Source organism: Pristis pectinata, chromosome 6, assembly GCF_009764475.1.
Source record: "Pristis pectinata isolate sPriPec2 chromosome 6, sPriPec2.1.pri, whole genome shotgun sequence".
NCBI classification, from domain to species: Eukaryota; Metazoa; Chordata; class Chondrichthyes; order Rhinopristiformes; family Pristidae; genus Pristis; species Pristis pectinata.
In genome coordinates this window covers 93552043-93566966 of record NC_067410.1, presented here as the reverse complement: position 1 = coordinate 93566966, position 14924 = coordinate 93552043, and the positions used below count along the sequence as shown (strand labels likewise).

At 38.7% G+C, this 14924-nt stretch overlaps 1 protein-coding gene across 1 annotated transcript in view; it reads left to right on the top strand.

Annotated features, from left to right (window-relative positions):
• Positions 1-14924, top strand: part of LOC127571670 (activated CDC42 kinase 1-like) — a 115454-nt gene that overhangs the window by 68533 nt on the left and 31997 nt on the right. Inside the window, 3 exon segments of the mRNA XM_052018257.1 lie at positions 9073-9267; positions 11110-11201; positions 11570-11614. Of these exon segments, the coding sequence (XP_051874217.1) occupies positions 9073-9267; positions 11110-11201; positions 11570-11614 (332 nt within the window).

Here is a 14924-nt window from a genome sequence, read left to right as displayed (position 1 = left end):
GGAAATTTTATTATGCTACTGTATTAAGTAACATTTTTTAAAAATGTAATTTAAAAGTGAGCCTTAGCATTAACTGGAACTAACATCCAATCATCCAGAAAATCTGTCAGTTTGGGACCATCAAAGTCCCGTGCATGCCAGACTAACAAGGTTTAATGGTATTTTGTTTTTGACCTGATGGAAGTTCTTGGTTTAAGATTTTTCTCCAGTGGAGTAATAAACTGGGACATGTTGACCTGTATTCAGATCTGTTAATTTAAAAACTCTTCCTTGCCAAACCATTGTAAGATGGGTGGACACAGTTAATCAGCAGGTTATTTCAGAACAATTAGCAAGCAGAAATCCTCCTCCTATGAAGAGGAGTGTTAATTTCATCTCTGCCTCTTTTTCCATCAAGTTGCAAGTCTAGCGGTCATTATTCAAAAGAAAATTAATTTTTTTTATATTCCAAAATAAACTTTATTCATAATAAAAGACAAACTATATGCAATTATAAAACAGTGCAAAGCTTTTACATTCTTGTACAGAACATTCATTAGTGTTCCCTTTTTGTATTTAAAAAACAGCACCGATGTCACACGTGTGGCTCCCTGTGGGCTACCCAGTCCCGTATTTACAACATTTAGGGGCTTTCTCACCTGACCCCGCCCCTCCCTCTGCGGTGGCAGAAGAACCCTAAACTGTAGTCCTTCCCCACCGAGCCCTTGCGTTGGCTGCACCCAGCTTCAGTGCATCCCTCAACACGTACTCCTGCAGCCTGCAATGTGCCAGTCGGCCCACTCCCCTACGGACATCTCACAGTGCTGGAAGACCAATAAGTTTAATTTGTTTAATTTAGCTGTAGGGGAGGGTTTAAACTGATCTGGCAGGGGGATGGAAACCAGGATGTTAGGTTACAAGATGCTAAGGTATGGGAGGAAGTTTATAGAAACAAGTCCAATGAGGATGGCAAAGAAGGACAGGCAGGTGAGAAGTCAGGATAATTTGCTGAATAATAGAAGTACAACAAATCAGGATGTTAGGATGCAGAATGTTAGGATAGAGGATGAGGTATATAGGAACATGTCTAAGATAGTATGTAGTGAAGGTGGTAAGAAGGATAGACAGGTGAAAAGTCAGGATAATCTGCTGAACAATAGAAGTACAACAAAATCAATAGCAGATACTGGACTAAACGTACTATATTTAAATGCACGTAGCATTAGGAATAAAGTAGATGACCTAGTGGCACAACTACAGGTTAATAAATACGACATTGTGGCAATCACCAAGTCGTGGCTTCATGATGGATGTGATTGAGAACTGAATGTCCAGGGGTACACAGTGTATAGGAAGGATAGGCGGGTAGGCAGAGGGGGAGGTGTGGCCATGATGGTTAGTAGCGATATAAAATCAATAGAAAGGAAGGACATTGGGTCAGAGGAGGTGGAATCCTTATGGGTGGAGCTAAGAAATAGCAAGGGTAAAAGGACAATAGTAGCAGTCATATATAGGCCCCCTAATAGCGGTCAGGAAGTGGACGATAAGTTGCAGTTTGAGATAGAAAAAGCATGCCAGAGTGACAATGTGAAGATAATTATGGAGGATTTTAACATGAAGGTGGACTGGGAAATCCAGCAAGGCGATAGAACTCAGGAGAGTGAGTTTGTGGAATGTCTAAGGGACATTTTTCTGGAGCAACTTGTTGATGAGCCCTCCAGGGGATCGGCTGTTTTGGATTGGGTGCTGTGTAATGAACCGGAGGTGATTAGGGAACTAAAGGTAAAGGAACCACTGGGAACCAGTGATCACAATATGATTGAGTTCAGTTTCAAGTTTGAGAAGGAGAAGCTGATAACTGGTGTATCGATATTTCAGTAGAACAAAGGAAATTACAATGGTATGAGAGAAGAGTTGGCCCAAATTGATTGGAAGATTAAGCTAGCTGGAGGGACGGCGGAGGAGAAATGGAAGGAATTTCTACAGGAAATAAGGAAAATGCAGGATAGATATATTCTAAGAAAAAGAAGGTTTTGAATGGAAAAAAGGCACAAATGTGTGGATAACGAGAGAGGTGAAGGCTAAAATAAAAGCAAAAGGGGCGGTGTACAAAGAAGCAAAAATTAGTGGGAAAACAGAAGACTGGGAAACTTTTACAAACCTGCAGAGAGAAACTAAGAAGGTCATTAGGAAAGAAAAGATGAATTATGAAAGGAAGTTGGCGGATAACATTCGAAAGGATACTAAGAGTTTTTTTAAATATGTAAGGAGTAAAAGAGAGACACGGGTTGATATAGGACCAATTGATAACGGTGCAGGAGATATTATAATGGACGATCGAGAGATGGCAGAGGAATTGAATGAATATTTTGCATCAGTCTTCACCATGGAGGACATCAGCAATGTGCCGGTTAGTCAGGAGTCTCACGAAATGGAACTGAGTTCAGTTAAGATTACTAGGGAGAAGGTGCTAGGAAAACTAAATGGGCTAAAGACTGATAAGTCTCCCGGACTGGATGAGGTGCATCCCTGGGTTCTGAAGGAGGCGGCTTTAGAGATAGGGGAGGCATTGGTGATAATTTTCCAGGAATCGATAGATTCCGGCATGGTTCTGGAGGACTGGAGGGTCGCAAATGTAGTTCCGCTGTATTACAGACCTATTAGTCTGACGTCAGTGGTGGGAAAGTTATTGGAATCTATCCTCAAGGATGGGGTTACGGAATACCTAGAGGCGCAAGGCAAGATAGGTCCTAGCCAACATGGTTTTGTGAAGGAAAGATCCTGCCTGACCAACCTATTGGAGTTTTTTGAAGAAATCACAGGTAGGGTGGATAAGGGAGAGGCAGTAGATGTTGTGTATTTAGACTTTCAAAAGGCCTTCGATAAGGTGCCTCACAAGAGACTGATTAATAAGATGAGAGGTCATGGAATTACAGGTAGGATAACAGAATGGGTGGAGCATTGGCTGGTTGGCAGGAAGCAAAGAGTGGAAATAAAAGGATCTAGTTCTGGTTGGCTACCGGTTACTAGTGGTGTGCCGCAGGTGTCGGTGTTGGGGCCGCTCCTTTTTACCTTGTACATTAACGATTTGGATGATGAAATAAATGGTTTCGTGGCTAAGTTTGCGGATGACACCAAGATAGGTGGAGGAGTAGGGAGTATTGAGGAGATAGGAAGGTTGCAGAGAGACCTAGACAGTTTAGGAGAATGGGCAAGGAAGTAGCAGATGAGATTCAATGTTGAGAAATGTGCAGTTGTACACTTTGGAAGCAGAAATAAGCGGGCAGATTATTATCTAGGAGAGAAAATTCAAAGTACAGAAGTACAAAGGGACTTGGGGGTACTCGTGCAGGATACCTTAAAGGTTAATCACCAGGTCGGATCAGTGGTAAAGAAAGCAAATGCTATGTTGGCATTCATTTCGAGAGGTATGGTGTATAAAAGTAAGGAAGTGTTGATGAGGCTCTACGGGGCACTAGTGAGGCCTCATTTGGAATATTGTGCGCAGTTTTGGGCCCCACATCTTAGGAAGAGTGTGCTGACGTTGGAGAGGGTTCAGAGGAGATTTACGAGGATGATTCCAGGAATGATGAGCATTTGTCGGCTCTTGGACTGTACTCACTGGAGTACAGAAGAATGAGAGGGGACCTCATAGCGACATTTAAAATGTTGATAGGAAAGGACAGAGTAGATGTGGCTAGGCTGTTTCCCTTGGTGGGTGAGTCCAGGACCAGAGGGCACAATCTTAGAATTAGAGGGTACAGTTTCAAAACAGAGATGAGGAGAAATTTCTTTAGCCAGAGGGTGGTGAATTTGTGGAACTCCTTGCCACGTACAGCAGTGGAGGCCAGATCAGTGGGGGTGTTCAAGGAGGAGATAGATATCTAAATAGTCAGGGTATCAAGGGATATGGGGATAAGGCCGGAAATTGGGATTAGAATAGTTTTTTTTCTCCCCCCATTCCCCATTTCTCATTTCTTCTTTTCCTTTTCCCTTGGAGCAGACTCGATGGGCCGAATGGCCTGCTTCTGCTCCCTTGTCTTGTGATCTTGTGAAGTTTCGGGCAGACCAAAGGGCATCTTTCACAGAGTTGATGACTGGAGGATTGAATATGAATTCTGGGCTTGCAAATAGCAGTCCTGTATTATATTGATGTGTAGTTATTTACGAGGTACCACCTCAATCTAAGGATGACCTCAAGTAGAAATAGACCCTTAGTGTTCACTCTAAGGGAGTAGTGTTAATCTTCTAAATTGTTGTGAGAATAGGAACATTTTTATTTATGTTATGTCGGGAAATATTGTATTGTGCATTACTATTTGCATCTCTTCCTTGCTCTGTCTTTTCCTCAAACCTGAAGGGTTTCCTTCAAGTGCTATTCCATATTTGCTTGTAAAGTGGAGATTGTCTAAATTATAATATTACCTGTAATTTTGTGAAATTATTAATAACAATAATACTGCTTGAATCAATTTTACACAGTCATTGTGGGTGTCAGCCATAATCTGGCCTTCATCTTTAGAATCTAAAATAGTTTTACTTGTGAAAAATAATGTTTTCTCTTGATTCATGACATGTAAAACTACCCCAAAGTGTGATGGTTAGAGTTGCATCTGGTGCTCAAAGCAAACTGGCTGCTTCAACAAACCTTGCCCGCACTCGCAATGAACCAAGGTAGTCATTTTTTTTTGTGCGAGAGCCCTCACCAGAATATTTAAAGGGAGTGAATGAACTGGGAAAATGCACCAGTATTTATCTCATTGTTCATAAGTCTCAGTATTTGAAGCTGTTTGTTAGAAGCAATGGTACGTAACACAGACTAAGAATGAAATCAGATTAACAGCCCTGTATTGATCTTGGCACCAAATTTAGACAGAACAAATTCACTATCAGACCAGTTCACATTGCAAAGTCCTCCTCACAGACATCTGAGAGCTGGTGTCTAAATTATGATATTGTGTGGCACTATCATTTTACTAAATGGGTAGATTCAGAACATACTTAATACTTACTGGAGGACAAGGCTCCATACTCATTGATGATGGAGCCCAAAGTGTCAAAGCCAATGAAGTAACTGAAGCATTTGCAACCTACTTCAGCCAGAAATGCCAGGAAGTGATTCAACTCAACATTTTCTAAAATCTCTGGATTCGTAGAAGTAATTCTTCAGCTAATTTGATTCCTTCCACGTGATATCAAGAAAGACCTAAGGACACCACATACAAAAATACTGTGGGATTAGGGAACATCTTGGGAATAGCATTGAAGATTTGTGCTCCAGAATCAGCAATGCCTGTAGGCAAGCTGCTCCAGTACAGTTAATAACATACAAAACAGGGGCAGGAGTAGGCCATTTAGCCTCTTGTGCCTGCTGCATCATTTAATGAAATCATGGCTGATCTTTTAACTTAGTGCCACTTTCCTGCACTAGCCCTTTATTGCCTTGATTCCTTAATGTCCAAAAATCTATTGAATATACATGGCAACTAAGTCTCCACAGGCTGCCTGGGTATAGAATTTCAAAGATACACAACTCTATGGGTGAAGAAATTTCATTGAATCTGTCCTGAATGGCTGAACCCATTTTGAGACTGTGAGCCAGGTTTAAATCCTGAAACTCAGTCCCTAACAAGAGCACTGTGGGAGTACCTTCATCAGAAAGACTGCAGCAGTTACAGAAGGCACTGCACCAACATCACCTCAAGGGCAATTGGAGATGGGCACTAAATGCTGACCTTGCCCGTGGTGCTGACATCTCAAAAATGAATCTTTAAAAAAAATCTATCGCCATTTAAAAAAATACTTTGCCTTTCTATATTTTTGCTACTAAAGTGGATGGCCTCTCACTTTTCCATGTTATATTCTATCTGGCATGCCCTTTCTTATTCACTTGGCCTATCTGTATTCCTCTGAAGCCTCTCTGTATCCTGCTCACATGCCATAATGAGCTACATGTACACTTGATCCCTTTGTCCATCACCCCACTGCTCACAGCTTCCCAACCTGTAAATAACCTATTATTTCCAACTCTGTTTTCTATCTATTAAGCAGTTCTCAATCTATACCAGTATATTACTCCAGTACTGTGCACATTAATTTTGTTTGATAATCTCTTGCGTGGTTCCTTGTTGAAGGTCTTCTGAAAGTCCAGATATGCCACATCTACTGGTTCACCTTTACTAATTCTGCTAATTGTAACCTCAAAAAAAATTTCAAGAGATTTATCAAACACGATTTCATAAATTCACGTTGACTCTGCCAAATCCAATTACAGTAGAACACTGATAATCAACTATCTGACTGTTAGGAAAACCCAGTGGTATGGCATCTGGCTCACCAGATGATGCTTACCATGCTCCATAGTAACTCAGCATGGTTCCATTTCCTATGCTTCCTTGAAATGTTATGGGATTAACAAAGAACAACTGAACTGGCCTCTTAAGTACTGTGACTATGAAAGCAGGTCAGAGGCTGGGTATCCTGTGGAAAGAAACTCACTCCCCGACTCCAGAGCCTTTCCATTTTCTGCAAGGTACAAGTCAAGAATGTGATTGAATACTTTCCAGGTGCCGGGCTATAAGGACCTCTGACAGCACTCCAGAGGTTGACACCATCCAGGACAAAGTATTGATGATAGATTGATACCAGCTTAAATGTTTACCTCCTCCACCACAAGCACATTGTAGCTGCATTGTCAATCATTTACAAAATGCACTGAAGTTACTTGACAAGACTACTTTGAAAGCACCTCTTAAATCTGCAACTTCCGTTACTATCAAGACAATGATAACCATCTGTAGGTTCCCTGTCAAGTCCGAAACCATCCTTGGAAATATATTGCATTTCCTTTATTGTTACTGGGTTTAAATCCTGGAATTCTGGACCCAGCAGCATTGTAGGAGTACCTTCAACAGAAATACTGTGGAGGTTCAAGAATGCAACTCATTGTCACCACCTTGAACATAGTAAATGCAGGCCCTCATCCTCTTAATAAATTAAAAATTAAACTAATTTACAACTGCAAGCAGTTAGCTTTGCCTTCCAAGCCAAGATTCAAATTTGTGTAATTTCTGGAAAGAGGTAGTGTGTAAAGCCTACCTGGTCTTCTCCATGACTGATTAGCTGCCTAATCAGGCAGGCCATTTTAACCAATCCATTTTAATGCAGAACGAGGTGACAAACCTTTCACAAGCCACATCATGTTTATGTCCATCCATAATTCCTTAAGGTGTAATTGATATGATGGAGGGGAAAGCTACATCATTTACAGAACTTCATGGATTAAAAAAAATAGAATAGGATAGAAGATCTTTTCTACTCCAGGTAATGTATTTATTCTATCTGGGATTACTATTCTGTTTCACCATATAACCATCTTAAAAGAGTTAACACACATGTTGGATACATACTCCTATGGAGAAGTTACTATAAACATTGTAAGTTTCATCTTTCAAAACAAGACAAATTTTTGCATGAAAACGTAGGATTTCCTGAACCAAGGTTCCCTTTTATCAACTATTTTATGTATGGCTGTCAACCAATATTACTGATTATGCATTGTAAAGAGACAGCTAAGTAGGCTAGAGTGATTTGAATAGAGAGAAACTGCACTGTTTGGTGTATGGGAGAGGATTTTAAACCTTTGTCTTCCATTCACCTCCTTACCCCTCCCAAAGTGGAATGTATCCCAACTCCAATCCTGCTGCAAATATGCCTACTTTCATTTTAACCACAACAGGATTGGAACTTCAGAATGAGTTGTTTTGGAGAACGTGGTCCACGATTGTATGTTAAGGAGGCATTCTTCCTTGTATTTAGTAGTCATTAGAATCCAACAACTTTGAGTCAGGTTTCTCAGGGCTCAGCTACTGAATGAAGGTGGGTACATCCCAATCCAATAGGTAAGTGCATTTAAGAGCATTGCTTGTAAATTAGGAGGAGCAGCTCAATTAAATTAGGTGCTGCCCCTCACTTAAACCCAACCTCACCTTCACTCCCACCTGTGGTCTCTTCTGTTGTTCATCTACAAAATGCAATTTCAGCTGCTCTCCTCATCTTGCAATGTTTCTTGGTTGTTGGGGGCTATTCTCCAGGACTTTCTGTTATTGCCTTTTTCAATCAGCTGTGCACTCTCAAGCACCTCAACATTACTGACTGCCGGAAGGGAAACCAGGTTTCTTTTCTAAGAAAGGTTCATGAGGTGCTGTTGTTCAGTTTGGTAGAGTCTTTGTGTTTCTGACATTGCCAGCTTCTCTGTGCTATGATAAATTGCCTTTTCTAGCATGTTCCATGACTTACAGAAATGAGGGTTACTTTTTGTAATAACTTTTATTTCTGTTTCCTAATACCAATTTTTTTTTCATACATTCACTTCGTGTTCTGCATGCTCCCCACCACCCCCCCCAGTTGTACTTTTTGGTAACTGAGCTCTTATCACTAATTTCCAGCTACTTCTCCCTATTAGCTCCATTTTTGCTTTAAGAATTGTAAACACTGTTCCTCCTGGAATCTATTGCAAGCAAACTCTCTGGCATGGCATATTTGATTTGATGGATCTAAACCTATTAGAAATTCCTTGGGCAGCCACCATGAGCAGATGGTCCTGTCATTTCAACATCCAGTTCCTACCTATCAATTGACTACAAGAATTGAAAAGCAAACATGAGACCTCTTATTTGGGAGAGTAGAATTTTAATGGATTTGTTGTTTGTTTTTATTACCAGAATTTGTAATGTACATATAATTTTCACATACTTTCTGATGGTGTGTGAAAAACAGACCTGTAATGCAAACATTTTTCAATACCTCAAAACCTACCACTTGGCAATGTACCGAGTCTGGAGGATTTATTTTCTTACAGTAACATATTAACCAAAAGTTAATGTCAATTAATTTGGCACACATGAACACAATTATGCACATCCATTAGCAGAGCGTAATTACTAATTCTACCAACAAGGGCATCTCAATTTATTTGCTAATTAAATTGAATTTTCATAAACAAGCCAATTTATGATATAAGCTTTCTGCCAAAACCGTCATCCTTTTGGGGTCCTAGAATTTTAATGAACATTTTTACCTCCCTTTTTGCAGGGCTGAAAATTATTGGTGGAGAGGTCAGAACAAGCGCACACTGAAGGTGGGACAGTTCCCACGAAATACAGTGACTTCCGTCGCAGGCCTTTCAGCCCATGACATCAGCCATCCGCTCAAGAACAGCTTTATTCACACGGGGCATGGAGATACCAAACTTGAGCGTTGCTGGGGCTTTCCTGACAAAATAGATGAGTACGTAGGAGTTTTGCATACAAGCCAGACTATGGCTTACTCCACTGAATAGTTTTGAGTGTGTGTATACTTGAAAGCCAGTTTCCTTTCCTTTAACATACACCCTGTTTGGGTATTTATTTGTATTGTTTTTGAGTGCATACATGCAATCAAGAACTAAACATTAAGTTGCTGCCTTCTCTTCTTGCCTTTATAACTACAACTTGCACTTATGTCATTGCATGACTTTCATGTTCCATTATTCTGTCTCTTTTCATATTATTTTCTCTCTATGACAGTGACTAATCCCAAGTTGTGGCATCAGTAGAATCCACTATTTCACCCATGATTTTTCATATCTGTACGCTCACAGTGGATTTTCACAATCCTATCATCACCAAGTACACATGCAAGCTTCCAAATTAATTAATGATCAGAAGGAGAGATTCTTGTTGCATTCCCGGCCTTTCCATAGTCAATGATTTCCCTACACCGAAAACACCCTAAATGCAGACAGATGCTAAATTTGTGAAAATATTTTACCTCATTCAAGTCATTAACTAACTTTATACCAAACATTATTATACTTCAAAATAAATTGTAAAATGTTAATATCAGTTTTGTATTTTTGTCTGTTAGACTTAGGAGAAATACAATAATGTCACATTGATCTGAGGTTAACTGGTGCAAAGCAAACATTTCTGCTATGGAATGAGATTGGATTGCACATTAGATTATCAAATGATTACATTTGCATCCAGAAGTTGGACCTCTGTACTCTAGATTGTGAACTGTTGGTCAACTTAAGTATATTTATGCATTTTTGATCTGCTTTTGGAGTTTTCTTGTGAAGCACTTTTTTGGAAGTTATTACAGCGATTCCTGTGTTACTGCCATTCAGGTAAAAAAAAAATTCATCCTTGCAGGATTCACAAGTCACTACCTAAAATTTGACTTACAGAATAAAATTGCTCTTGACAGAATTTTTCTGGGGGAAAAGTCAATAAATAAACACTTTTTTTTACTTGTATTTCTTGACACATGCGCACATGGCAGGGTTTTGCAATTACGAAAGTTATGGCACAAACAGTTTTCCAGGAATGCAAACTCCCCTGTAACACAGAGGTCACCTGTACTGTGCATTCGTATCCTGTGGTGAAACTTGCAAAAACAGATGAAATGAAGCTGATTGTTTTATGTCTCAACAGAACAGCTCCATGATGTGTTTACTTCTTCTGTTTAATGGCATACACAGAACCATCAGTCACCTTTCCTCAAGTAGGCAGATTTTGGAATTATCAATTGGCTTATCTGCCCAACAATCCAGTGTTTAAATCTCATTTAACACACATTTGAAGTACATTTTAAGTTGATCATTTTAAAATCCCTTTGGTTCCAAAGGCTTTGTTGGATGTCTTATTTACTCAACACAGGGATCATTATTATGGCCACCTTCAGTCTTGCGCATTACTTGTCTTCCTATGTAGCGTCACTCCTAAATGTACTAAGTTGAAGAGGCAATTTTTCATAGTGGCTATTTTTTTGCAGTACTTGTAATCTTTGACTAGCTGCATTTTAGATATTTGTGAAACAACTAAATAAATACAGTAAAAACCTCATGGTAATTATTTTTAATACTGCAATTACGAGTTGTTGACTTCCTGCTGTATGGATACTTGCAGTTTATGACCAATTTGTGCAACTATAATTGGAGCAAGTTTTCACCTGACATCTGGACCAATACAGATACTCACTTCTTACTTGATTGGGAGCTTATTGCAATGTAACTTATTACTAGATTATTTTGATTCCTCGGGTGTTATTTGCTCAACGTTGTATGGCATCTGTTTTAACTTCTCATAGATTGTACCTGGGCAATCCTATGGATCCTCCAGATGTACTTGGACTAGATATGAAGCTGACGAGGCCAACACAGCTACCAGGAAGATCAAAGAGTAAGAACTCTAAATAAAGGAAAAAAAAAACTTTACAATGAAACTTATTTACATTAAACTTTACTGTGAACAATATGTGTAGGATACTTTATCCAAAAATTAGTATCCAGTAGGAACAAGCAAATTTAATGAAGATGAAAGCAGACTCAGTATAAATCTGGGCATTCGGCCTCTGAGCTAGGAAGATAGAGTTATGTTGTTGAGATGTGCTGTAGTGATATTGTTAATTCCTTCTCTATAAATGCTTCCCAGATGCTCCTTAAAGGTTAAATGATGTGTGCTTTGCAAGTTGTCTACTTCTGCACTGTAGTGTGATTGTGCTAATGACCATGGCATTTTCTTTCTATGCTGTCTCTTAACACTTGCAGAGGAGCCTCCTCCACGTCCTCCTCAGCCAACAATATTCGGCAAGAGTAAGTTGCGGCATTTTCTCCAGTTTAAAAGATGTTCCTGCCCTCTCTGTTCCATTTTAGCCCCTCTCTTCAAAGGTATTTTCTGATGTACCACCAGTCTAGAGGCATGGGGGTTTGTTGTGTGATTGGATACGGCACAGAATTGAGATTGCAACACTGTTGTACAAATACTGTTATGCCCATTTATTCTTAAATCACACTTGAACATAGTCTGGCCATTGCTTTGAATTCCAAATTTTAATTGGACAGGTAATTGAAGCAGAATGTCCCTTTTATGTCCATTCTGCTATATTTCAATAACATTCACTTTAAACTACCGAAGGGCTTTAAAACAGTCTTTGGCAGTCATTTGGAAGCATGTTATAGCCGTGTTGAGATTAAACAATGCTGCAAAGTCCTAGCATACTCTATTAGTACTCTCTGTTTCTCATTTCTCTTTTGTGCTTATATGGTTGCTTACTGTCACTAGGTTGACTTTTTTTTAGGTTGATTGAATTTTTTGTAACATAACTGAGAAACCAGAAAAGTTGCAGATTTTGATTTCCTATACTTGGGTTGTTTCTGGAGGGCGCAGTTTTGAACTGTTCAACAGTTGAGTGTAGTACTTTTAGTTACAGCTGGAAGAGTTGCAAACAATCTGAAATTAAGAATTATAAATACTATATCGTCACATTAAGTAATATTGAAATTACTGACCAACCTTTTTTGTTATGGTATATTACTTGAACCAGCTTTGCCCAATAATACTCTTTTCTTGGGGACATCAGTGACTTGCTTGAATAATTTAGACTGGCACACTTTAAGGAATTTTAAGTTGTCAAAGGAAAGCTGAACCAAAGTTCTGTCTACCTTGGCAGAAATCCTATGAAACAGAACTGGAGTTGCACACTGTTTAGAAAAGAGTAGTGCAGTTCAGTGATGTCTAGATCAATGTCAAATGTATTTGTAAAAGGCATTTATGGCTGAGATCAATAGATTGTATGGATGCCAAGGGAATGATATGAAATATAGATAGAGTGAAGTGGATTTGAGGCATGGAATCAACATGATCTTTAATTTGCTGAGTGGAATTGAAAAGATGTATTTGCTCCCTCCTGTTTCTATTTCTTACATTCTTATCTATGAATACCAAAATATTACCTGGCTATCTATCATTTGTTATTTATGTGACCTCATCCACAAATTCTCTGCCCCGTTGACACTTCAAAAATAATTGACAGTCAAATGTCTTGGGACTTCCTGAGGATCTGAAAAGTGACCTCTTTGTTATAATTATTCCAGTAGACATTGATGAAGAAAGCATCCAATGCATCGTGCCCATTCCATTGAGGCAAAGCACAGCCATGTTGATCAGGCAGCTAAGATGTGAAGTTTTCCTATAGGTCAGTGGGTTAGATATATCTGCAATCAACACTGATACTCCGCCTGAATCTGCTGAGGTTGAAGTATCTTCTGTCTTGATTGATGAGATCATCTGTCTGTTACCTGCAAGAGTTCAGGGAGGATAACAATATAAAATTACCTCTGATTTGGCAGTCCTGCTCAGAAGTTACAAATTCATCTGCATTTAATGAAGTGAGGGGTGCATTTCTTTATCCACATCTTTAACTATTGAAGATGTTATTGTCATGAGTATCCAGCTGTAAAAATCTAATCTTTCACAACAGTATAGCAGAACACTGTGGTGGATCTATGACAGAGTACATGATTGATGAAATTAAGTTTCTAACAATCGGTTACAACAGTTTTCACAAAGGTGAACAGTGTCTTTGTTTGTTCTTGAATATTAGGTAGGCTGCAGTGTAGAATTGTACCTGTTTGAACTGGGAAACCAGGGAGCAAACAAAAATACCAGCTGTTGAAACTGCTGGAAATATACAGTAGGTCAAGCAGCATCTGTGAAAGATAAACAAAGTTATTGCTTTAGATTGAAAAAAGGTTCTGACAAAGAGTCTTTGTCCTAAAATGTTAACTCTATTTCTCTTTCCAAAGAATGCTATCTGTCCTGCAGTGTGTTTCCAGCATTTTCACTTTATTTTTGATTTCCAAAACCAACAATATTTCTAGATAAATAATGTTCTTTAGAATTATAATATTTTACCAAAGGTTAAGCTCAGTGCTGTCACCTCCAGCATTGAAAATTTAGGTTTTGATCCATTTCTGTGTTTCTGTTGTGAACTTGTAATCTGAAATAGTATAAGAAGCTTTGTGTCTCAATTTCTCTGCTCTTTTTCTGGTTTTATCAGTTTTACACATGATCACTCTGCTATTTACTGCATGCTCTGAGTGTGTGTGTGTGTTTTTATTAGTTAAAGAAAAGCAAAAAAGATACTGGCAATTTATCAGGTGGTCACTCGCAATTGATAACATGCTGTTCTCCTGTCGCTTCTGACTGTAATGATAATCATAATAGTCGCTTTGTGCATTTCACTGTAACCACTTCTCAGGTAGTATTTGGTGATTTGTTTTAAGAGATAGACCAGGGAAAACAAAAGAAAGATACTTGTTCATCAGTGGATTGACTTTCTGAAAGGGCAAATGCATGTTTTTCATATACTTCCACAGTTTTATTAATTTGCTTTAATCCTGTTCATAGAGCTTAATATTTAAAGGATGCATTTATGATTGTTTTCATTATAACTTTTTTCAATCATTTAGCCCAAATAAATATAAAAAGTTCACTCCCAAGAGGTATATTTCTTGTCTGTCTTGTTACTTTTTAGTTCTATATGCCGTTATGTTCTATTTCAGTTCTTTAACTGGCTGGAACAAGACATTATAGTAGTACATCATTTCTTTAATTCCATACAGATGTGTTAAATTTCTCAATTTGTTGTTTATTAGGTCCTGCAGAAAATAATTTTCACTGCTGCAGTAACTAAAGTAATATTGATCTTTAGTTTTCTAGCTGGCAGTTTGTCCTCTGGCTGGAGAGCAGAATTATAACTATGCTAAGATTTCACATGATAGCACAGTTGTTAAGCTCTGCTGAGGTCAGACTTAAACTTGGTTGTACTCCGATCAAATCAAAATCCAACTTGGCAAGATGAATAACAGAATCTGGTCTAGAATAAAATGAAACCCAAAGATATCTAGAACTGTCACAAAGGTACCTGTTTTGTATTTTATTATTCAGTTATGTTACCCAAAGTTTAAAGAAGTTACCAGTTGTCTCCAAAGAATCCCAAATCCAGGAGTGCAGAAAAGAATATATAAAGTGAAAACATTTTTATTTGCCACAAATGGTATTCATCACCTCTGCCAGAGAATTCTTGTCATCTGCAAACTAAAGTAGCACATGAAATCAAGG